The sequence below is a fragment of the Trichomycterus rosablanca genome, chromosome 6 (assembly GCF_030014385.1).
Source record: "Trichomycterus rosablanca isolate fTriRos1 chromosome 6, fTriRos1.hap1, whole genome shotgun sequence".
NCBI classification, from domain to species: Eukaryota; Metazoa; Chordata; class Actinopteri; order Siluriformes; family Trichomycteridae; genus Trichomycterus; species Trichomycterus rosablanca.
Genome location: NC_085993.1, coordinates 13,534,282 through 13,560,597, shown reverse-complemented (window position 1 = coordinate 13,560,597; position 26,316 = coordinate 13,534,282). Strand labels below are relative to the sequence as shown.

General features: G+C 37.6%; 1 protein-coding gene across 1 annotated transcript in view; it reads right to left on the bottom strand.

Annotated features, from left to right (window-relative positions):
- ca16b (carbonic anhydrase XVI b) overlaps window positions 1-26,316 on the bottom strand; it is a 200,720-nt gene that overhangs the window by 6,646 nt on the left and 167,758 nt on the right. Inside the window, 12 exon segments of the mRNA XM_062997440.1 lie at window positions 1,343-1,489; window positions 2,287-2,415; window positions 2,497-2,573; window positions 4,551-4,638; window positions 8,050-8,196; window positions 8,442-8,577; window positions 8,687-8,847; window positions 9,489-9,623; window positions 13,129-13,263; window positions 13,364-13,446; window positions 15,235-15,331; window positions 18,503-18,594. Of these exon segments, the coding sequence (XP_062853510.1) occupies window positions 1,343-1,489; window positions 2,287-2,415; window positions 2,497-2,573; window positions 4,551-4,638; window positions 8,050-8,196; window positions 8,442-8,577; window positions 8,687-8,847; window positions 9,489-9,623; window positions 13,129-13,263; window positions 13,364-13,446; window positions 15,235-15,331; window positions 18,503-18,594 (1,427 nt within the window).

Here is a 26,316-nt window from a genome sequence, read left to right as displayed (position 1 = left end):
CAACACATCTGAAACATCTGGCACCGCTGGCAGTATAATGGCAACATAATGTCACAGCTGCTTTTATGGTACTCAGTTTTATAAAGAATGTAATATGCAATTTGTTATGAACAATGCATATATTTTTCAGGCAGAGCAGGCTTACTGGTCATTAATATTTTGTTATTGTTATGCTCAATAAGCAAGGTCAGTTAAATAAAGATGTTTGAAATAAGTTAAATCTGGTTTTGTGTGTATTGCACATTCAAACATTAATAATATTCCATAACTGGTTAAAAATGTTTCATTTTGTGTAAGTGTATATAATGACTTAAATAATTTAAGGGAAGTGATAAAAAAGCATTTACATTTTACACCCTTTACATTTATTTTAGGGCGGCACGGTGGCTAAGTGGGTTGCGCTGTCGCCTCACAGCAAGAAGGTCCTGGGTTGGAACCTCAGGTGGGGCGGTCCGGGTCCTTTCTGTGTGGAGTTTGCATGTTCTCCCCGTGTCTGCGTGAGTTTCCTCCGGGTGCTCCGGTTTCCTCCCACAGTCCAAAGACGTGCAAGTGAGGTGAATTGAAGATACTAAATTTGTCCATGACTGTTCGATATAAACTTGTGTAATGAATAACTACCGTTCCTGTCATGAATGTAACATGAATGTAATGTGTAAAAACATGACGTTAAAATCCTAATAAACAAACAAATATGTATTTTAGTCGACTGAATCGACTGTAGATTTAGTCGACTATATTCTTATGATAATTAGTCGACTAAAACTAGACTAAAACTAAAACAATTCAGATGACTAAATTATGACTAAAACTAAATTACATTTTAGTCAAAAGACTATGACTAAAACTAAATCAAAATTTGCTGTCAAAATTAACACTGGACCCCACCCACTATATCAGCAGACACGGTGGCTAATTAATGTCTGCTGCATGCACTGCCAATTGTGCCCACTAGTGGGTACCCTGCCGACCAGTGGCAGAGCCGAGACTTGAACCGAGATGTTCAGAATCTCAGTGCTGGTATGCCAGTGGAATATCCCGCTGCGCCACCGGGGCGCCAGGACAGCCAATTATTAACCGAAAAGTTAATATGGGTGTTGAAAAACTTGTGTGTGTTGTGTTACTCTTAAGTTTCCTTTATGTAATAGAATTTTTTTTTATAGTGTAAAATCATTTAGTGTAACAAACAGACGATAACAATCAGAAGAAACAATTACTTATTCACAGCACTGTATAACATCCCTACGTCTTCTTTATTTGTTAATGAATAAATCCTATTTGTTTTGGTGTACAGAGGCCTTAAGTATGATACAGGTGCTTAAACTGATAAAGGTGTATAACATACCTGTGTAGCCTCCAGGATGAAGTCATGGATGATGAGCTGCTCTTCATTAGACAGACACAGTTTATTAGTGTTGATGAGTGTGACGGTGAACGCCACACAGTTCATGGCCTGTTCTCTGCTCGGCCAATACACAAACTCATCCTCTGTCTGCGGGAACAAACAAGCCATATTAGCAATCACAATGCAGTATTCTTGAGACTGTAGATGTAGTGTAAACAATGCATCCTGTTTTATTTAAAAGGCCGTATATGCAGTCTGCATTTAGTAGTATGAACATGACTTGAAGCTTAGTGCTAAGATGAATATACATATGAGGGTAATCAGACATGCACTACAGAAACTGAACCCTGCATACAGCATTCCACCAAATATTTCTAATACTGACTGCATTAGACACTTTTACTACATATGTCAAGTTTAGTTCAAGACAATTTCAATGAAATAAAACCAAATAAAAAATACTAAAATTACAGAAATAAAAATGTTATTTTTTTAGTGTTAAATTTTTTTATAAAAATTTAATAAATAAATATCTTAATTTTTGCGCACTTTCCTGCATATTTGAGTTTTTTTCAAATAAAACATTACAAAATATTACAATAAAAGTAATTCTACTTTTTCCTATCTGATTTGAAAGCATGCAGTTTTGTTAATGGAAAAACAGAAAGAAAAAGAAAAAAATATGCAGTGAGTGTTAGGGGTTTGAAAGCAGCTACAATAACCTGACAACATTGCTAATGTCTGTTATATTCACCCCTTTTATGGACTATTGTGATTTCTATTCTGTTATACAAAAGTCATTTATTTTTAATGAACTGGCAATTAACAAAACTGAAGCAAATAAGTAAATCTGAAATATCTACTAAAAGATATGTAAAAAAATATGATACTAATTGTTCCTTATGTAAAACATTAACTTTCTAACCCTAACTCTCTCTACTTACTAGACTAAGGTTGTCCGGCAGCATGACAATGACTTGAGCGTTGTGGTCCCAGATCATCCTCCAAAAGTCCATAGTTGTATGGGGCAAGGGATGCTGGGTAATAATGAACTCATTGCTCCTGTAGTAACCCTGTAATGGATTAAACCAGAATATCATTTAATTGGGTTAGAATACACAAAATACATAAATGATATTGTAAAGTGTTTGTACCGTTATGTAAGAAGCGTTTATGTAGTCTGTGCTCTTTGTTCCACGGAGAGGAGAGAGTGTGACTCGAGCTTGCTCCGCTGTGCAAAGAAAATCTGATTTATTACACTGAAAAAAAAAAAAACTGCTGCAAAGTTTGCAAGGTATATTAAGTTACGGTGAATAGTAACTTATAAAGCAACTTGGATGATACAAGTGGCTTTTGTTCTATATAAGATATTTGTCACGTCTGTTAAATAAAAATGTTTGTAATTTTAGACTTTAGTTTTAGAACACAGGTCTTTGTAACTTCTAGTTTACCTAAAACATTGGTCTGGGATTTGATTCCCCATATCTGAACACTATATGTCGCCACGAATACTCATCAAACAAATAGATTGGTTAAATTTTCACAACAACTCTCTTTGTCAGGGTTTACAGTGCATGTATAAGCTTATGTGTTAAAGTTAAATGCTGTATAATGATATACTGGAGCAGTGTGATTTCCACTATTACACCAAGTACACAGAGGTTAATGAATAGCTATTTTGGTACAGCACTCCAGACAGTTTAAATGCCATATAGTCTGCCTCTGCATGCAGTGATGAATGCACAGTTTGGAATTGTTCCTTATTGAACTGACCATTGGATTGTATTTTTGGCTTTCATCATTGAGGTGACCTGTCCAGTGTGTCCGTGAACTTTCACAAACTGCAAAATCTGAATCATTAACATACCTTTATGCCGCCAAAATAGGTCAGATTTTTGGCATGGTGGCACTTGACACCCATAGTCTCCCCAGAGCCATTCTTGATAATGACTAGGTGACTTTCATTACATTTGATCTTATTTGTGGCTTTTGCGGGAACGGTGGCTAAGTGGGTAGCACTGCCGCCTCACAGCAAAAAGGTCCTGGGTTCGATCCCCAGGTGGGGCAGTCTGGGTTCTTTCTGTGTGGAGTTTGCATGTTCTCCCCATGTCCGCGTGGGTTTCCTCCGGGTGCTCCGGTTTCCTCCCACAATGAGTAACTACCGTTTCCTGTCATGAATGTAACCAAAAGTGTAAGACGTGACGTTAAAATCCTAATAAACTAATAACCAAACATTTGTGGCTTTGTAATTTTTTTAAATGCATTCTAAATATATTACACTTTTATACAACAGGTAGTTCCGACCTTACAATCTGATTGGTTGAGGAGCGTTCTAAACGTGCTGATATTCGTGATAACAGCACGGTCTTTTCACACCACAACTGTCAACTCCGCTGACGCGTTGCCATTAACGACAAGCTTCATGCACACAAACACACACGCAGGCGACACAGACTTTATTTCCCGGTCGCGTTTTAAATCCGTTATCTGATACACAATCTAGCGCACTGTGTAGGGAACATAACCAATTGTCTAATTCACTATCTAGTGCACTATGTAGGGAACATATATCCATGATCTGATACACAATCTAGTGCACTATGTAGGGAACATTAATGTGTTTGTAACACGAACAGTTAGTTAAGCCCAGTTAGCAGCTCCTAGTAGTTCTGTTTTCATCCATAGCCTTTGATGTGTGCGAGAGGTTTTTTTATTTCTTTTTTTCCCTTCGGAGGTTCTTGCCTTCTTCTTCTTGTTGTTCTTACCTCCCTGAAATGAGTTTTTGCAACTTGGGATGTCTGCTTTGTAGTGTTAAACTTTATATTCGTTGTGGAACTACTTTTTGGCGGAAGGTATTGTCAATATTAAAGCATATTTAATATGAAATTCAGGGCTTCTTTGATTTATTTTCTTTCTTTATTTTGTAAAAACTGTTGTATAAAAGCAATAGAACACTCAAGGTTGTGATGTTATTCGCGAAAACACACTCCCTCTCGTGTTCTATTGCTTAAGTGTATTTTAATGGAACACTACCAAATTTGTTAAGGACAGTGTATTCATTATTCAGCCAACAATACAACAATACAATACATTTTTCATTACAACCCTGTAATGCTGTTAAAATAATAACAAACTATGACTCTTCCATGATTTTCAAGTGTACAACTTTATAATGATGTCATTAACGTTTAGGGTCATTAAAACTCACAAGGCACCACTGAAGAGTTGCGGTTCTTCTCTTTGTTGCAGTCTTTCTGAGCAGTGAAACAGTCCTGAGCATTACCCTGCATTAACATCTGAGGAAATATCAAAACTGACCATCAGGGGGAGCAACCTAACAATAAACTGAGCAAAGACTCACAGTCGTGACAATGTAAGGACCTTGTACACATAAAAGCTATGATTAATTTAGCTGTGATTGACACAGCTTTGTGTCGGGATAAACTATTTCACACATGAATAACACTGTTAATAACATGTTAACATGAATAACACTTTGTTTCACAAAGCTTTTTGTTCGGTGTTTAACTGCCGATTACTGAATTGATTTACTTGAAATTGACTAACAAAATGATTCCTCATACTAGGCTATAAGCAGTTAGCATGTTAATGTTTAAATATTTGCCCACGTTTTTAAACTGGTCATGTTTTGGCTTTTATTTATACATGAACTAACCTGATATTTACTCGGCAATTGTACTAGGTCTCAACCCTATAAGTTACCTTTTTAGTTTACTGACTGGTTTGTTTTATAAACCTATGTGTTAAACAGCCAGTAAAACCCAGTTAGGTGTGCATCTGTGCCAAGTACCATACAGTAACAATTCTGAAATGCTGTTCTTTTAAAATAGTGTTATAAAGCAAGATATACAACAGGTAGTTCTGACCACACACATTTCTTTTTATCATTCCATTTATTTAGTAATAGTAAAAGTTCTCCAAGTTTATTTTTGAATAACAATTTACACCTACAACCGTCAGTGCCTTTAATAAACACTGTGTACTTAATAAACAAGTATACCAATTCACATCTATACGCTATAATACCTAGTTTTATAATTATGAGTATCTCATTAGTTTTGTAGCTAGTTCACTATGTATTATTTCACTTTATTATTATTATTATTATTATCATCGTCATTATTATTACTTTTATGTAAGGTAAGCTTATATCCTATAGGACAAGACTATATTAATAAAGTGTATATCAAAAAATATTGAAACAAAAAGAAAATCAGCATTAGCACGGCATTCATTTATTTATTTAAGTAGTTACGTATTTATGTGACCACATTTCTGGCATAGAAAACTGTTTATTTTAAATACAGATATTTTAAACAGGGGCAGCACAGGGTGCAGTGGGTAGCATTGTCACAGCATAATACGCCTGGGTTTGATATCCCAAGGTTTTCTTTGTGTGTAGTTTGCATGTTCTCCCTGTGTTTGTGTGGGTTTCCTCTCGGTGCTCTGGTTTCCTCCCACAAATCCAAAGACATGCAGCCAGGTTATTTAGAGCTACTAGAAATTGCCCTAAATATGAGTGTATGTGCATGTGTGTTTGCCCTGTGATGGACGGCCGACCTGTCCAGAATGTTTCCTACTAAATACCCTGACCAGCTGTATTTACTTTAGAAAATAGAGCTTTATATCTCAAGTTGTACACATAGATCTGTTATCATTTCTTGTTATAACACAACAGACCCAAAACTATCATCCAAGTGTGAATCATTTTAAGCACAGTTGTGCTTTGAATCAGGAACTAAATTCAGGAACTGTTTTATTTTGCCCCCATTTTAATTTTTATCAATTTTGTTCCAGTGTTAGTGGTTGTTAATTCTTAATGTTGCCTGGCAGCTAGTAAGATGGGAAGTTAGAATGAATTCCATTATGAAGTGGTTATCAGCAGATCATTATGAAGATAATAAGTACAAGAATACCCACTATGCTGATTTACAATTTAGTGTGTTCACTTATTTGTAATACACTATTAAGGACATTTAAACTGTTGGGGTAATTGCATCTTATATCTGCTTTTTGTTGACTAGTGATAATCATGAACACAAGCAGTGTGCATTACCCTGCTTGCAGAACAATAACCAGGCATTTTCGGGGCTCCTTAAGCCCAAACACCCCCCACACACACTTTATCTTAGTGTTAAACCAAACAACTATTTCATTCTTTTTCATCTTTAGGATAACGTGTTCACTAGTTATTTTTAATTAAGTAAATTGACATGTTTCCACATGATTGATTCATAGATCAGGGTTTTTCTACATATAGTTCTACATTTATATAGTCCCCCTATATAAATTTCATAGCAGGAAGGCTCGGTATAGCCCCCTTTTTAGCACTGTCCTGGTTCCACCTATATAAGACAACACAGCAACTCCTACTTTTTATCTGTTTAACAACTGCATTACAGTAGCCAGCAGCTGGTGCAGAGTCTAAAGATATTTGTTTGACATTGATTAGCTCAGTTTAATTCTACTGGCTAGAGCTGTTTAATTATTTCATACATGTAAACAGTACAACAAAATTCTTTCTTCGCATATTCCAGCTCATTTGGAGGCTGGGGTCAGAGCGCAGGGTCAGCCATTGTACGGCGCCCCTGAGCAGAGAGGGTTAAGGACCTTGTTCAAGGGTCCAACAATGGCAGCATGGCAGAGCTGGGATTCAAAACTCTCAACCTTTTAACTGATTTTCCAAAGCTCAACCCAATATTATTATTCATAAGCATACCTCTAATTGCACCTGCACTTTATTGGGACTTTGTTTACTTAAACCTAAGCTGCTAATCCACTACCTCAGACCTGTCTATGCACCTTGCCTTGTCTATGCACATTGTCTATGCACCTTTATTTATGCACCTTTGTTTTTTTTTGTCTTTTGTCTTGCACTATTGTCTTTCGTTGTCTACACTGGAGATGTAACCTGACTGTGTTTCGTTATACAACCCTGTAATGTATAATGACAATAAAGTTGAATTGAATTATTATTTTATATTATTATTATTATTGCTAGTATTGCTATCATTATTATTATAGTTGTTAATAATTGTTATATTATGTATTTTATTATTATTATTATAGTTGTAGTTATAATTGTTATATTATGTATTATATTATTGTTATATTATTATTGTTGCTATTAGTATTATAATTATTATTATATATTATTATTGTTATTATATTATTATTATTAGTATTATAATAATTATTATTATCATTATAGCTTATTATTATTATTATTATTATTATTATTATTATCATGTTACAATTATTATCATTACAGGTATTGTTATTATTGTATTGAATTATTATTAATATTATTGTTTATTTTTGGTTCTTTATGTTGTTTATTTTGAAGCTACACTGTGGTGCAGCTAGTGACTGTCATGCTCCCTGGGTTCAATCCTTAGATAAGGACACTGCCTGTAAGGAGCTTTGTATGTTCTTCAAATGTCTGTGTACCCTTCCTATTGGTACTTTGGTTTCCTCCTACATCCCATAGTGTGAATGAGTGAGTGGTGAGTGAGTGAAGTTGATGTGTTGTCCTGCACTGTACTGTGTGCGTCCAGTGTTTCCGGATGGTACAGGGTGTACCACAGCTCTGACCAGGTTTAGAAGCTTAGTAAAGTTGAATGAATTAATTTATTTTTAATATAAATAAAAGTTATTTTGATGAGTGCCAGAGGGAAGTGTGTTACCTTAAACTGTTTCTCCAGGTGGGTAGTGCCATTAGAGCTCGGTGTGAGGATGCTCTTCACATAACTGTGCAGCTGCTGAACGGGGACCTCTGTAATTTTACTAAACACAGCCTCCATTAAAGCATCATGAATAAACACATACTGCTCCTGTAGAACACACACACACACAGACAACAAAAGACCTTTAAGACAAGGTTGTCAGCAATATTAACCTGGGCGTTGTTGACTTTCTAATTTGACTCGATTTAGAACAATTCAAATAATTTAAACAGTTTTTCTTAACACACATAATTGCTTAAAAAAGCCATTCTCTGGTCTTGTGATGTCTTAATGCCCACACATCCAAGGACAGGTCTGCACACACACACAGAATTCTCTCCCAGCATACTAACCTCTGTCTGCACAAGGTAGTTGCGCTGGGTACGGATGTGTTTGAGAAAGCCCAACACATTGATTGTGCCTTTCTCCTTTATCTGCTGAAGCATGCTGTCAATTACGATATACGTGCCTGTCCTCCCCACTCCGGCACTACACAAAAAATTAGAGAGTAAGAAAAGCAACACAGAGAAGAGAAAATTCACACTCTTACATACTGACTTCGCATTAAAACATCTTATATTTCCAGAGTACACAGTACCTGCAGTGCACAAGCACAGGGCCAGAGTTTGGAGCCACAGCTGCAGAAGATCTGGAGATAAATGTGAGCACTGGTAATGTGTACTCAGGCACGCCCATATCTGGCCACTGTGTGTAGTGGTACTGGACAACTATTCTTTCATTCTGTCTTCCCCTTTGCCCCTGGGAGAAAGAGAAAAGAAAATAAGGACAATTGAGTGACCGTAACTTAATAGATAGACAGACAGACAGACAGACATACAGATAGATAGATAGATAGATAGATAGACAGACAGACAGACAGACAGACAGACAGACAGACAGACAGATAGATAGATAGATAGATAGATAGACAGTTAGATAGATAGATAGATAGATAGATAGATAGATAGATAGATAGATAGATAGATATAGATAGATAGACAGATAGACAGTTAGATAGATAGATAGATAGATAGATAGATAGATAGATAGATAGATAGATAGATAGATAGATAGATAGATAGATAGATAGATAGATAGATCGACAGACAGACCGATAGATACTTTATTTATCCCAGGGTAAATTATTATTCTTCAGTATTTAAACAAGCAAAACTAAGAAGAACTAATAAGAAGAAGTAGGGTGTAGCGAATGTACAATGTGTATCTATACAATACACAGTTTGCAAAGTAAGAGCAAATTGTGCATCTGGCATAATAATAATAATAGGAGCAGTAGTGTATCCATTTTTATTTTTATGCCAGATAAAAAATGTGCACATACTTTTTTTGCATATATACAACACAAGCTTATGGTGTCCTCTCCAAATTCAACTACTGACCTTTTTGACTTTGGTGTTGCGTATGTGAAAGTGGCGTAGGGTGTACCATGCATGCATCTTGGTGCTCTTTAGTGTCACTACTATACTTCCATATTCCTCACTGTTCTCTGAGGGCCAGTACTGATCACATTTTCTCTGTTTGAAAGAAATTAAGGCAACAATAGAAAAAAACATTTAATGGATGAATAAATTGATAAATAAAAAAATCGAATTAAAATAATATTTTAAAATTTTAAAATTAATATTAATAATAAAAATAACAATGTGAATAAGAACTGGTTGCTGCTCTACACTACTTTCTGCTGCCAAATACCGACAGAACTGGTTTTATGCTGGTAAGCAAGCACCGGTTTTTGCAGGGTAGGTATGGTCCTAAAACACAAATTAGCCAAGGTGGCTCCCATAACATCAATAAAATATCTCTTCTTATAACTGAGAACACTGCTAAAAAAGGGTTCCATCAGCAGGTATTGGTAATGAGCAACATTTGTTATGTTTTGAACATGTTTATGTTTTTTTTTTGCTAGTGACCAACCAGCATTTGCTGTGTTCTGAACACCAACCACAGCTGGCTTGAGCAGCAAAAACCAACTAAGATCAGCAAGATGCTAATTTATTTTAAGCAGGGATGGCAGAAATATTGTGCTTTAATAAAATGATTAATTCTGGTTTTGGTTCACATTTTTTGTTGCAAATTACTGGCAGTGTTTCAGTTTGTTTTATGTAAAAAAAACTCTATAGGACAAGATACTGGTGTTCTAGATTGTGTCATTTTGTAATTTCTTTGTAGAGGAGAGACATGTTTTTAAAGTAATTGCTTAAAATACAACATGCATGACATTCAGAGCTGTTTTCACTAAAAAGCCATTAATAACATTAGATTAAAATTTTATGAATGTATTATACTGTCAGCACATTTTCAGACTAATTCCCTTAGTATTTAAATACTACTACAAATACCACTAGTACTACTGCTACTTTTACTACTGCTACCACCACTAATACTGCAATTACTAGTACTACTACAACCAACTTAATACTACCAAGATTACTATCACTACTACCACTACTACTATCACTACTCCCACTATTACTATCACTACTGCTAATGAATACTATCACTACTACTACTACTACTATTACTACAACTACTATTACCACTACTACTGTCATTACTGCTACTATTACTACAACTACTATTATCACTACAACCACTACTAGTATCACTACTACTACTACTATTACTACTACTAGTACTACTACTACTTTCACTACTGCTACTATTACTACTACTACCATTACTATTACCACCACTATTACTACTACAACCACCTTAATACTACTACTACTACTACTACTACCATTACTACTACTACTGATTATAATAATATTAATAAAACACTGATTTTTCCAGTTTGGTGAAGGCAGTATTTAGAATAGCTGCTTGTCAGCTGGACTCATTTAATTAAACATCAGTCTATTTGCTTCACACAGGCCTTTTATACTTCGCATTCAACGTTCATTTCATTAAGAAAATTACAATATGCAAATTTCTCCATTAATTTTTTTTAAATATCCATTTTAGTTTTTCTGTGATATGTGGGGTTGTTAACACAGTGACGCTGGCTCCTCTGTCACACTGTGAAATAGTGTAACTTATCCGTTTCTTTTTTAAATGTATTCAAAATATATTCTGAATATATATACAGTATATATGTATATATATACAGTGTATCACAAAAGTGAGTACACCCCTCACATTTCTGCAAATATTTTATTATATCTTTTCATGGGACAACACTATAGAAATCAAACTTGGATATAACTTAGAGTAGTCAGTGTACAACTTGTATAGCAGTGTAGATTTACTGTCTTCTGAAAATAACTCAACACACAGCCATTAATGTCTAAATGGCTGGCAACATAAGTGAGTACACCCCACAGTGAACATGTCCAAATTGTGCCCAAAGTGTCAATATTTTGTGTGACCACCATTATTATCCAGCACTGCCTTAACCCTCCTGGGCATGGAATTCACCAGAGCTGCACAGGTTGCTACTGGAATCCTCTTCCACTCCTCCATGATGACATCACGGAGCTGGTGGATGTTAGACACCTTGAACTCCTCCACCTTCCACTTGAGGATGCGCCACAGGTGCTCAATTGGCCACAGTTTTCGAAGGGAGGGGATCATGCTCTGTTTCAGAATGTCACAGTACATGTTGGAATTCATGTTTCCCTCATTGAACTGCAGCTCCCCAGTGCCAGCAACACTCATGCAGCCCAAGACCATGATGCTACCACCACCATGCTTGACTGTAGGCAAGATACAGTTGTCTTGGTACTTCTCACCAGGGCGCCGCCACACATGCTGGACACCATCTGAGCCAAACAAGTTTATCTTGGTCTCGTCCACAGGGCATTGGTCTCGACCACAGGGCATTCCAGTAATCCATGTTCTTGGACTGCTTGTCTTCAGCAAACTGTTTGTTGGCTTTCTTGTGCGTCAGCTTCCTTCTGGGATGACGACCATGCAGACCGAGTTGATGCAGTGTGCGGCGTATGGTCTGAGCACTGACAGGCTGACCTCCCACGTCTTCAACCTCTACAGCAATGCTGGCAGCACTCATGTGTCTATTTTTTAAAGCCAACCTCTGGATATGACGCCGAACACGTGGACTCAACTTCTTTGGTCGACCCTGGCGAAGCCTGTTCCGAGTGGAACCTGTCCTGGAAAACCGCTGTATGACCTTGGCCACCATGCTGTAGCTCAGTTTCAGGGTGTTAGCAATCTTCTTATAGCCCAGGCCATCTTTGTGGAGAGCAACAATTCTATTTCTCACATCCTCAGAGAGTTCTTTGCCATGAGGTGCCATGTTGAATATCCAGTGGCCAGTATGAGAGAATTGTACCCAAAACACCAAATTTAACAGCCCTGCTCCCCATTTACACCTGGGACCTTGACACATGACACCAGGGAGGGACAACGACACATTTGGGCACAATTTGGACATGTTCACTGTGGGGTGTACTCACTTATGTTGCCAGCTATTTAGACATTAATGGCTGTGTGTTGAGTTATTTTCAGAAGACAGTAAATCTACACTGCTATACAAGCTGTACACTGACTACTCTAAGTTATATCCAAGTTTCATGTGTATAGTGTTGTCCCATGAAAAGATATAATGAAATATTTGCAGAAATGTGAGGGGTGTACTCACTTTTGTGATACACTGTATATATATATATTCTGTATTGTAAATATTTTAAAGAACATCTTTACCACAGTGCATTAGGTTATGACTACATATATATATTTGAGCAAAATACTGTGAGCAAAATACTGTGCTTTTGTATATATATATATACAGTATATATATCTATATATATAAAAGCACAGTATTTTGCTCAGTCGTGGTTGTCTTATCCCATATTAAAAACCATACAATATATACTGTGATTTATTATGCAGGTGACACTACCTGTTAAACGCAGGATGTTAAAACACAAGTAAACTTAAGTAAAGTTAAGTAAAAAAAAATATCTCCTGACTATTTAGAATATAGAAACACATAGAATTTGTGGTATAATGTTATATAAATTAAAACCTAACACAAGAACAATGCTGCTGGCAACTTACTCTGCCTTGCTCCACCAGATTGGTGATCATAACAATAACACTGATGCTCTGTTCCCAGATCATTCTCCAGAAATCATCAAACGTGGACTTTAGAGGTCCCTGAGCAGCAATGTATGCCTTTGGTCTGTTATATCCCTAAGAGAGAGAGAAAAAAAACAACATGTTAAACCATAAGTATAAAGACAAACACATTCATATATGCAAATGCATACAATTACATAGCACACATACTTACATCAATATAGTTAGCATTGATGTAGTCAGTGTGTTTGGAATCTTTTCCAGGTAGGGGATGTAACTTCACTCTAGTATGATCATCTAATGAGAAGTAAAAAATGCAACCATAATTTTAGATCACAGGTAAGAACTCATACTTTGTTTTGCACAATAGATAGAAATAATGTACCATTAACAATAAAATTTTTGCATGATGCAGATTCTTAACGAAGTAATCCTTAAACAATTCTGAGGTAGTGGGTGGCTGATTTTAAGTCCCACACAAATATATTCTATTCTATACATTTATTAGTGTCAGATCATCACTGTTAGATTTAATTATAATATTCTGTATTTGTATTAGCAATTGTTTTTACCTGTAAATGTTTTACAAGTCACAGTCCCCTATTATGGCAAGTAAGCAGACAATTGTACCTCTTTGCCATATAAATACAATAACAACTTATGACTGATTGTAAGTTTAATAATGTTTAGATATAGTTGGAAAATATTCAACATTACTATTCAACTAATACTAAAATGATGTAGTAATTAACATATACATATTTAATTACCATATATTTAATGATCAGCCATAGAAACTGATGGATCTGCATGGACTTGGTTGTTTATTAGAAGGCCTACATAATAAGACAAACTGTCAACAAATAGAATAAATTAAATACCATTGCTACTCTTGCTATGAGTGATTCTGCATAAATCACAACTAGTGAGTTTCAAATCCTGCAGTAAATCCTGCTGAATTTCAAGTCTGTACAAATTTCACATTTCTGTTCATTAATTATAATGAAATACTAATGAAAACCACTACACTACCATAAATATCTCAAGTTTGCAAAAAAAAAATCATCATGGCCTGAACTGCTCATAATCATTGAGGGATTAAAATTGTATCAAGAAATTTAACAGAAGATGAAGTCTATTACCTGAAGCTGAAAATACGTGTTTAAAAGGACCAAATCAGATTACAAATATTAGTCATATTGAGATACTCCTCAATATTATGCGTCTGATTAGCATGTATGGAAAAGTTACTTCTGCCAGTGATTAAATACAAGAGCTTACATATATTTTCCAGCCTAGAGGAGCAATGATTATTTAGTTAAAAAAAAAAAATGGAATTCTGAACTCTGTGTTCAAATCTCAGCCCTGCTACCTGGCTGGACGCCCCCTAGTGGGCACAATTGACAGTGCCTGTAGCAGACAAAAATTGCCCACTAAAGTCTGATAGGTGGGAAGAGACCAGACTAAAAAGGGGCAGGGTATTCGACACTGTGTAAGGACCCTAGATAGTAGCCCGAGGTGCCTGTACAAAAGTGGAGAAACACGGAGGTCAGAGGCTTCATGCGCGAAGTATGAGCAAATGAGAAGGTGTTGGTGGACTGCGCACGAGTCAGAGGAAGCGTGTGCCAGGCAAATATACTCTCCTTGGACTTGATTGGGGTCTCCAGCAGCAGAAGACTAATAGGTTACGCTAAATTAGGAGACAAAGGGGAGCAAATGCATACATAAATTATTGTTTAATTTATCGTTTGTGTTTATTAGCTGCCAGGTGGTTCGGAGAGTAGCACTGTTGCCTCACAGCAAAAAGGTACTGAATTCAATTCCCAATAGAGCAATTGGGTCCTTTCTGTGTGGAGCTTGCATGTTTTCTCCCACAGTCCAAAGACGTGCACGTTAGGTGAACTGGAAATATAAATTTACCCATGACCCATGGTGTTTGACATTAAACTGATAGTTTAATGTAACTACCGATTCTGTCATGAATGTAAAACATAAAAATCCAATTCAAATCCTAAACAAAACAATGTTGGCATTGCAAAACCACATTTAATAAATTATAAGCTGATGAAAAATAAGAAGACATACAGGCAACTATGTTGATGTATCTGTTTTTGTGCTTGTTGTCTGGGTGGTTGGAGTGCTCCGCTGCAATCTTTATTTCACCTGTACAGTGCTGAACCTCCTATAGAGAAAAGAAGAAAAAAACTGTGAGAAACTGTGGTGTCTGCTACTACATGCTAAAAATCCTCAGCCTTTAATTTGGCAAAAGAAAATTAATTAATACTTGACAAATTCATAAAAAGATAAGACTGAGCACTTACAAGAAAATCATTTTGTCGTTATTCCCCTAATTAGCCACACTTTTGATAGCAATTTACATAAATCACCCTATTTGGCCAAATCCTTTAATTATCACATCAAAGCAGTGCTTACTATATTTTCTTCACCATCACTATAATTACCACCCTGGTGTGCAGTGACAGGGCTGAGATTACTCTAACCATATGGCTAATAGTTTTTCTTTTGTCCTAACTGGGATGTTACAGCTGATGTCTTACATAAACAGATTTTTTCTGAACAAGTCTGTTTGAAATCTCAGAGGGATTAAACTATCCCTAAATCTTAAATCAAGCCTGGTGTTTAAGGTATGGGTGGCTGATATGAGCCTACGTATAAATACATTGCACTATTCATTCAATGTATTTACATTACTGGAAATGTATTTAAGTATTTAATGTTTAGATTTAACAGGACCACCTGGGTGTGTCTATAGTTAACTGAGTAGCCAATGTGAAATCATATTTAAATTTTTTTTATACCTTTTAATAATATTTCAAAAAAGTTGATGTTTTGTAAATTGCAATATAAAAATAAATATGTAATTTGTTAATTCACTTGAATCTTTATTTACTTTATTTACAAGAGTAGAAAGAAATGATATCCAATTTTTCCCTGTTTAGCTTAACTGTTTTGTAAACACATTTAGAATTTGATGCCTGTAACACACTCAAAAAATGGGAAGGAAGCATCTTAACCTTTCTTATTACAAAAGGTTTTTAATGGTTTGAGAACTGAGGACACTAAGGGCGCATTTACATGAGAAGCGGCAAAACCGCTTTTGCGCCAGCTGAGCCATTGTTTCCCATGGGGTGTTAAGCTTGCAGCTGCGCTTTCCAGATTGAACTTTGACCCAGTTTGACGCTGACCTTTTCAAAGTGCCTCCAATAAGACGAACTATTTGATATGACGTAGTAAAAATGACTCGGACAGTACGAACAACGCTTAACGTGAACAAAACTTAAGGTGACGTAGTGTATTAAAATAATGACAGAGGAATTAGTGGAGAGAACTTATGAGCAGTAATAATTAAGATAAGTTTAGTGTTCCTGTGTCTTTCTTTTAGTACAATAAACCACGTTAACCTTTTAAAGGTAAACATCTCTAGGAAAAGCTGATTCTTGCAATTTCACAGCACCTCGAGCTATAACACAAGTTTAAAAGTGAAACAGTGAGGGAAATACAGCTAAACATAGATTTATGTGAATGCTTTTAGATTGGATGTGACAGTTATTTTATACAAGTGCAAATTCATGTCATTGTGCACTTTGATAACGTTTTACCACACCGCTCAAGCCAAGCGCTGAGCAAAGCGGCGATTTGCGGTGAGGTTCGCGGTTTTGACGCTTTTCATGTGAATGCACCCTAATTGTTGCAGTTTTGCAGTGTCTCTCTAAAATTCAAATATACACCTCTAGATCAATAGTATTTTGACACATATGCAAGTCCCCGATGCCATGGACACTGATGCATCTCCATGCCATAACAGAAGTTGACTTTTGCACCTTTCACCAATAACAGTCTGGAAGGTCCTTTTCATCTTTGCCACAGAGAACTCAATGTCACATTGAAAACCTTTTTTTAATCTAATAAATAAAAACTTAAGATAATTAAATATTAACAGATTCTTCTTTTTATTGCATTTCACAAAAATGTTTCAAATTTTCTGGAAATTGGATTTGTTTTTTTATGTATTTTATTTGACGTTGTCTGTTACATTTTGTTTGAAGACACAACAATGAAGTGTGATAACTACGCCAAAATAGAGGAAATCAGAAAGATCAGTCTCCTGGAAACTCCAGGAATACACCCTTGTAGTAACCAAGAGGGCAATTTTGTTTCCCACAGGTCCCACATAAGGGCTCACAGCAGATCATCTAGTCCACATAATGACTTGGCACAGTTTAAATCCGGATGCCCTTCCTGATGCAACCCTCCTTATTTTATCCAGGCTAAGGACCTCTAGGGTTAGAAAGTCACTGCCACTGTAGATAATTACACCAACTAGGCAAAACATTATGAGGTGAAGTGAATAATACTGATTATCTCTTCATCACGGCATCTGTTTGTGGGTGGGATATACTCCGCAGCAAGTGAACATTTTATCCTCAAAGTTGATGTGTTAGAAGCAGGAAAAATGAACAAGCGTAAGGATTTGAGCGAGGTTGTCAAGGGCCAAATTGTGATGGCTAGACGACTGGGTCAGAGCATCTCCAAAACTGCAGCTCTTGTGGGGTGTTCCTGATCTGCAGTGGTCAGTATTCATCAAAAGTGGTCCAGGGAAGGAACAGTGGTAAACCGGCGACAGGGTCATGGGCGGCCAAGGCTCATTGATGCATGTGGGGAGCGAAGGCTGGCCCATGTGGTCCGATCCAACAGATGAGCTACTGTAGCTCAAATTGCTGAAGAAGTTAATGCTGGTTCTGATAGAAAAGTGTCAGAATACACAGTGCATCACAGTTGCAGGACTATTTTGGCAGCAAAAGGGGGACCAACACAATATTAGGAAGGTGGTCATAATATTATGCCTAATCAGTGTATTATATTTGTTTAATATCACATATAAAATGTCTATGGCTGCTTACAATTCTAGGCTTCACCACTCAACAAACTATTGACTATCCTGGTCAAGGTCGTGGCATGTCTGGTTCCAGGGGGAAACACTGGTCACAAGGTCACAAGGCAGGAACACCCTGGACTGGATGACAATCCTTCTCAAAGCTTTGGCCACCACTTCCTCAATTATAGCCAATCAAGTCTGTGTAGACACTCAGCGGTGGTGGGCTAGCATAACAGACTGCTGCACCACCCGTTTGCACTGAAGGTTTGTGTCAGAGTAAATGTTTCCTGTTAGCAGGAAGCTGCCTGAAATAGAGTCATTTTTCCTGCACACACTTCAGCAGCTTAGGACGGATTTAATGAGCCTTGTCTTTAATTATCCATTTTTCATAGCCATCTGTGTTAGCAAGAAAACTGAAGCATTAACACACAACTACTTAAAAAAGTTCATACTCACATCAAATTCTTTAGAGAAGCCCTGTTGGTTGTTGGCGTAGAGTTCCATGATGTGTTTGATAAACTGTTTGACTGAGACGGCTTCCAGGTAATCTGCAACATACAAACAGCCATATAGTAAAACTTCAGAGACTCTGTATTTGTCTTTATTACTTTTGAAAAATAAAATACTCTATTAAAAAAGAAACAAGCATGTTATGTTTGCCATAATTAATATGCAATTTGGAATGTTTCCACTAAAGGGTACTAATACAATATTAAGCAAATGCAAATGCATTCATTTAGCACCTGCTGTGTGCTAATCTAATGGGCAATTTAACCCAGTGTTAAAAAAATGAATAGTTGTAGTTCACAAGATCAGTTCACTATCGGGCTCAATTTAAATGAGTGTTTTTAATATACATAAATGATTTTCCAAGTCTATAAATGAATGTACATTCTAATAGGTTTTTTTGCTCTGTTGCTCTTTACAGGAGTCGAGTGAGCACGACAATTAAGGCATCTATAACTGTCAGAGACTTTGGATTTGTGGATTTGTAAACTTTAAAGAGTTTTTTTTATGGAAACAAGTAATAACAGAATTCACAATCACTGAAATTGCCAGCTCAGTGGTGGCTGAGTGGGTAGCACTGTCGCCTCACAGCAAGAAGGTCCTGGGTTCGATCCCCAGGTGGGGCGGTCCGGGTCCTTTCTGTGTGAAGTTTGCATGTTCTCCCCGTGTCTGTGTGGGCTTCCTCCCACAGTCCAAAAACTTGCAAGTTAATTGGAAACACTGAATTGCCCTATAGGTGAATGGGTGTGTGTGCGCCCTGCGATGGACTGGCGTCCCATCCAGGGTGTTACTGTGTGCCTTGCGCCAATTGAAAAGCCCCCGTCATTTACTACCATAACCAGGTAGGTTCAAAACTTCCAGACAATACTTGCAATGGTGTCTTTAGGAATGTTTAAGGTCTTGGAAATCTTATTACACCAACTGCGCTTTTAGTGCAATAATATGACCTCCTCTCTCAGCTTTTGTGACAGCTCTTTAGTTTTCATCATGGTCGCAACACACCTTGAACACTTGAATCTCTGGCTGAAGTGAATTAAGGGTCGTTATTGGGTCCCAACGGTTTAATCATGTTGTAACCCAACATTAGGTCATACAGACTAGCAGTAGTTTGAAAGATCAGCAATATTATGTAGGGTTGACAAAATATCCTGCTACTCTAAAATACTACATCATTTTGAATTAGGTCTTCCACTACCACGGCCAGGTAGGTTAAAAAATTCCGGACAATACTTGCAATGGTGTCTTTAGGAATGTTTAAGGTCTTGGAAATCTAATTACACCCATGGCTCTTTTGGTGCAATAATATGACCTCCTCTCTCAGCTTTTGTGACAGCTCTTTAGTTTTCACCATGATTGCAACACACCTTAAACACTTGAATCTCTGGCTGAAGCAAATTAAGGGTCGTTATTGGGTCCCAACGGTTTAATCATGTTGTAACCTAACATTAGGTCAAACAGACTAGCAGTAGGTTGAAAGATCAGTAATATTATGTAGGGCTGACAAAATATCCTGCTACTCTAAAATACGACATCATTCATTTTCTTTGTCATTGTTAGTTGCAGAAGTATTCAACCCCTAAAGAAAAATAGGATTATAACCTATCATATTTTTAACACAACTAAGTGTGCATAAAGTCATGTGGTTTGAATAAATCAACTCTAAAGCTAGTATGCTAAGCTTACTAAGGTAATTCTAATTCTAATAAGTAATTAGATTAAAAACTAATAATTAATTATACTAATGATAATTAATTACAATAATTACTAATAATAATTACTAATAAGGTATTTGTAAAGTAGCTTCCCAAACAGCATTCTAGATTCTACACTGTATGGGTAATTAAGGGCACGACCAGTTTTTTGACATGCTCTGCACATCTGTTCACATCTGTTCACATGTTTTTGCTGTGCAACTGAATTTACATCAGGTTTTATTGCAACACACCAGCTGAACCCTCTATAAACACATTCAAGCATCTATGTTAAATGTGTATTCAGTTTTTAGCAAATTATATTAATATAATTTTTACATTAATGCATAATTTTCCAAAACTACAAATGTCTAGTGTAACGGAAAAGGCTTTTCCATGTTGACACATTTATTTATCTAAAATTCTATTAATTAAAACACATTAAATATATTAAATATATGCATGCAATTTTAGTCATGGGGATTTTTTTTTTGCAATCCCCCCCAATTTTCTCCCTATACTAGTCGTATCCAAACACCCTGATTGCATTATGCTTCCCCTCTACTGATACTACCCTCCACTGCTGACTGAGAAGCGCTGCAACTGACACATGCCCCCTCTGACACCTGCGCAGTACCGACTGCATCTTTTCACCTGCATGAGGCGAGTTCATATGCGGATCAGCTTTGTGTACGGAGAGCCACACCCTGATCACTGCATTATTCCTAGACTCTGTGCAGGCGCCTTTGGTCAGCCAGTAGAGGCCATCATTGCATCAGTTATAAGGAGTCCCTGGTCTGGCTTCCCAGCCTGTATGAACAACAGCCAATCGTTGTTCATGTAGCCGTCCAGCCTGCTGGATGGCAGAGCTGAGATTCGAAATGACATGTTTGAAATCTCAGCTTTGGTGTTAGTCATGGAGTTTTAAGAGCTAAACAAACTGAGCATTTTGTACAGAATTACAAAAATTGCATTTTGTAAAGCTTTAAACTTGACATTTTACTGCAAATTAGTAATTTCTATTATTTAATTACCCCACATGCAACTACCAAGTACAGCACAAATAGTATTAGTTATTTTGGCCTTTAGTAGGTCTAATTCCAAGCATGTTTGTCCAAGTAATGGATAATATTGTCTGTGTACAGACTGTACACATTAATCACACATTCTGCATTGTAAAAATAGGACAAGATGTAGTTAACAGCGTGCGTTACATTCACAGGAACGTTTAAGCTGCAGTTGCTGTGAAGAACGTGTAAAAATAGTAAATGTGGTAAATGATTTGCAAACCCCTTAGCAAAACAATAAAAGATTCTCAGAGGCATATTTATACAATACAAAAACATGAACAGTCTTTTGAAGTTTTACCAAAGAGACAAATGAATAGATCAAAGCAATTTTAACAGACTACAGATGTAGACGTTTAGAAGGCTGTGTAAGCACTGTACTGGTAACGCTGGTGTGTGATCTCTTTATACAGTGTATCACAAAAGTGAGTACACCCCTCACATTTCTGCAGATATTTAAGTATATCTTTTCATGGGACAACACTGACAAAATGACACTTTGACACAATGAAAAGTAGTCTGTGTGCAGCTTATATAACAGTGTAAATTTATTCTTCCCTCAAAATAACTCAATATACAGCCATTAATGTCTAAACCACCGGCAACAAAAGTGAGTACACCCCTTAGTGAAAGTTCCTGAAGTGTCAATATTTTGTGTGGCCACCATTATTTCCCAGAACTGCCTTAACTCTCCTGGGCACGGAGTTTACCAGAGCTTCACAGGTTGCCACTGGAATGCTTTTCCACTCCTCCATGACGACATCACGGAGCTGGCGGATATTCGAGACTTTGCGCTCCTCCACCTTCCGCTTGAGGATGCCCCAAAGATGTTCTATTGGGTTTAGGTCTGGAGACATGCTTGGCCAGTCCATCACCTTTACCCTCAGCCTCTTCAATAAAGCAGTGGTCGTCTTAGAGGTGTGTTTGGGGTCATTATCATGCTGGAACACTGCCCTGCGACCCAGTTTCCGGAGGGAGGGGATCATGCTCTGCTTCAGTATTTCACAGTACATATTGGAGTTCATGTGTCCCTCAATGAAATGTAACTCCCCAACACCTGCTGCACTCATGCAGCCCCAGACCATGGCATTCCCACCACCATGCTTGACTGTAGGCATGACACACTTATCTTTGTACTCCTCACCTGATTGCCGCCACACATGCTTGAGACCATCTGAACCAAACAAATTAATCTTGGTCTCATCAGACCATAGGACATGGTTCCAGTAATCCATGTCCTTTGTTGACATGTCTTCAGCAAACTGTTTGCGGGCTTTCTTGTGTAGAGACTTCAGAAGAGGCTTCCTTCTGGGGTGTCAGCCATGCAGACCAATTTGATGTAGTGTGCGGCGTATGGTCTGAGCACTGACAGGCTGACCCCCCACCTTTTCAATCTCTGCAGCAATGCTGACAGCACTCCTGCGCCTATCTTTCAAAGACAGCAGTTGGATGTGACGCTGAGCACGTGCACTCAGCTTCTTTGGACGACCAACGCGAGGTCTGTTCTGAGTGGACCCTGCTCTTTTAAAACGCTGGATGATCTTGGCAACTGTGCTGCAGCTCAGTTTCAGGGTGTTGGCAATCTTCTTGTAGCCTTGGCCATCTTCATGTAGCGCAACAATTCATCTTCTAAGATCCTCAGAGAGTTCTTTGCCATGAGGTGCCATGTTGGAACTTTCAGTGACCAGTATGAGAGAGTGTGAGAGCTGTACTACTAAATTGAACACACCTGCTCCCTATGCACACCTGAGACCTAGTAACACTAACAAATCACATAACATTTTGGAGGGAAAATGACAAGCAGTGCTCAATTTGGACATTTAGGGGTGTAGTCTCTTAGGGGTGTACTCACTTTTGTTGCCGGTGGTTTAGACATTAATGGCTGTATATTGAGTTATTTTGAGGGAAGAATAAATTTACACTGTTATATAAGCTGCACACAGACTACTTTTCATTGTGTCAAAGTGTCATTTTGTCAGTGTTGTCCCATGAAAAGATATACTTAAATATCTGCAGAAATGTGAGGGGTGTACTCACTTTTGTGATACACTGTAGCTCGGTATCTCACAGTTAAATAACAGGAGGAACTGAGTAATGGGGATATTTTGAGGGGAGCATCTGTGTGTGGTGAACCTCATCAGTTACCCCTGAATAAAAGAGCTCTGGTACACTGGTCGTTTTTATACATAATGACCCACATGAAGACGAGGCTCATTACTGACTGGGGAGCAACACAGCTGAGCCTGTCATATGATCAGGCTGAACAAAGACTGGAAAGCACTGATATGTTTGACTTTTTGCCATTGCTATGGATATTTATTCAATTTTTACTGCTTACTTCATCCAGTCCAAACATATACACATTTGTATTTCTATACTCAACAAACAGCTGAGCTAATTTGGCTCCAGTTAGAAACCAAGCACTGAGTGCAATGAGAATAAATCCAGCATTGTGTTTTCAATAATATTTTTTTTATATTTTACTTTATGAAACTAGTGTGTTACTTATACTTACCTCCCACACCGACACACACTACAATACCTAACAATAATTACAATCACTGGCAGACGCGCTGTGGCACAACAGTCTATTATGCTAGCAAACTACCGCTGAGGTCAGGGTTTGAATCTCAGCTGTGCTATCAGCTGGCTATGTCTGAGGGGGGATGGCTGAAGCCCTGTGATGGATTGAGGCCCTTAATGAGCCATGCCCACAATATCTTTTCCATCCAATTCCCAATTTATGCATGATTCCTTCTAACTGGCATATACATAAACAAAATATGTATTGTTGCATACATCTGACATTTCAATTATCCTTGATTTTAATATTATATATGAAGAAAACACACCACTGCAAACTGTGTATGTTGCAATGCATCAATGCAGTCTGTAAGCCAGTTGATAGAATTTCTGCCTTACTAAATCTGCCAAGGTCCTCCATGTTTTTTTTTGAAATTGTGAAATGGAAATGTAGTGACAACAGCTTAACAACAAAGTGACAGGCCAAACAAGCTCAGAGGACGGTAATGAGAAGTGCTAAAGTGCAAACAGTGTAAAAAAAGACATCTGTCCTTGGTGGCCTTGCTAACATATGAACGGTTCACTGGAAGCTTCAAGGATTGTGTTTCTATTGCTCAGCCCAGCAGTTGCACACAAACATTACATCTTTATGTGCCAAGTGTCAGATAAAGTGATGTGAAGCACACTGCCACTGGCTCTACACTTTAGCAGTATGTCTTGCACCCACCAATCTTGGCTTGGTGAATGCCAAAACACTACCATACCAGCAACTATGCATTTATTGAATGTAAAGTAATGTTCCTGAATAGATTTAGTGTGGGTCTTAGTTGCAGTGAAATAAAATGTCGATGTTACAATGTACAATTACATGGTTGAAAACTATGTGCTTCCAACTTGTGGTGACAGTCTGGGACAGGGGTTTTCAACCTTTTTGGACACGGCCCCTTCAGTGTGTCGACCTTGAACTTTTGCCCCCCCCCTACACACACTTCAACCCTCGCACATAAACCATTGCAAAAGCTCTTCATAAGGTAAAATAATATAATTAACATTATATTGCACATTATACATATGATGCAATTTTGCTGATTTACATATTTACTTCAAAAAGACAATACAACCCTACCTTATTTAATTATTGAATTGATCCACATCATAGAAATTTGTGGTTCACTTTCTTTTTTTTAAATGCATTTTCTCCCCATTTTCCTCCCGATTTAGCGCACTCAATTTTGTCTTCCGCTGCTGAGGGATACCACATTGCATCTGAGGAGAGCACGTCACTGTACACGCCTCTTCCAACATGTGCACAGCCCTTCTCTTCTCGCCCATGCATTCTGCACAGGCATCTCTTTCGCCATTCAGGGTCCTTTTACAGCGTATGAAGACCCACCCACCCACACATAGTCCGGCCCCCACCCTGCAGATACGGTGGCCAATTAGTATCTGCTGCAGGCACTGCCAACAGTGCATGGGCAGCATTCTGTGACCACTGATGAAGGTCTAGAAGATGACCAACTCAAACAGTAGCAATAGATAAGGCATTGTCTCTGACTTTACATATACAAGATGCACCAACTAGGTAGGAATGTCTAATAAAGTGGACAGTGAGTGGACACGGTATTTAAAAACTCCAGCAGCGCTGCTGTGTCTGATCCACTCATACCAGCACAACACACACTAACACACCACCACCATGTCATTGTCACTACAGTGCTGAGAATGATCCACCACCTAAATAAAACCTGCTCTGTGGTGGTCCTTTGGGGTCCTGACCATTGAAGAACAGGGTGAAAGCAGGCTAAAAAAGTATGTAGAAAAATAGATGGACTACAGTCAGTAATTGTAGAACTACAAAGTGCTTCTATATGGTGAGTGGAGCTGATAAAATGAACAGTGAGTGTAGAAACAAGGAGGTGGTTTTAATGTTATGGCTGTTCAGTGTATAACAGTTATTATAGCAGCATAGATGCTGCCTTTAGTTTCAACCTTCACTGTTTATGCAAAGATTTATGATTAAGTGTCTGATGTCAGGTGTCAACAAAGTTGCCATTTAAGGCCATTAAATGTAAGTACACACACACACACACACACACACACACCGCTAGTTTAATAGTGCTGGTTTGATAGGTTCTTTATTATGGAGACATTAAACTATCACCTGAAAACGATGTACTTGTAAAACTTAATGGCTTGTTTTACTCTGCAAGTGCACAGCTATATAAGCTTGTCAGTGCTGATAGAAGAGAGTAAGAAGAAAAGACAGGGGCGAGAGCAAAAAAAACCCAGCAGGATAGATAGCAGGTTCATACCAGCAGCAGCTGTCCAATTTAACAACACCATCAACTGCATGAATGCACAAATTAAAAACCTCTTGCATTTAGGAATATTATAAAACATGCTATGCTTTGCATCTTCTACATTTAAATATGCTCCCTCTGCATGTGTGTAAAGCAGGGGTGGTTAAAATACAGCTAAAATA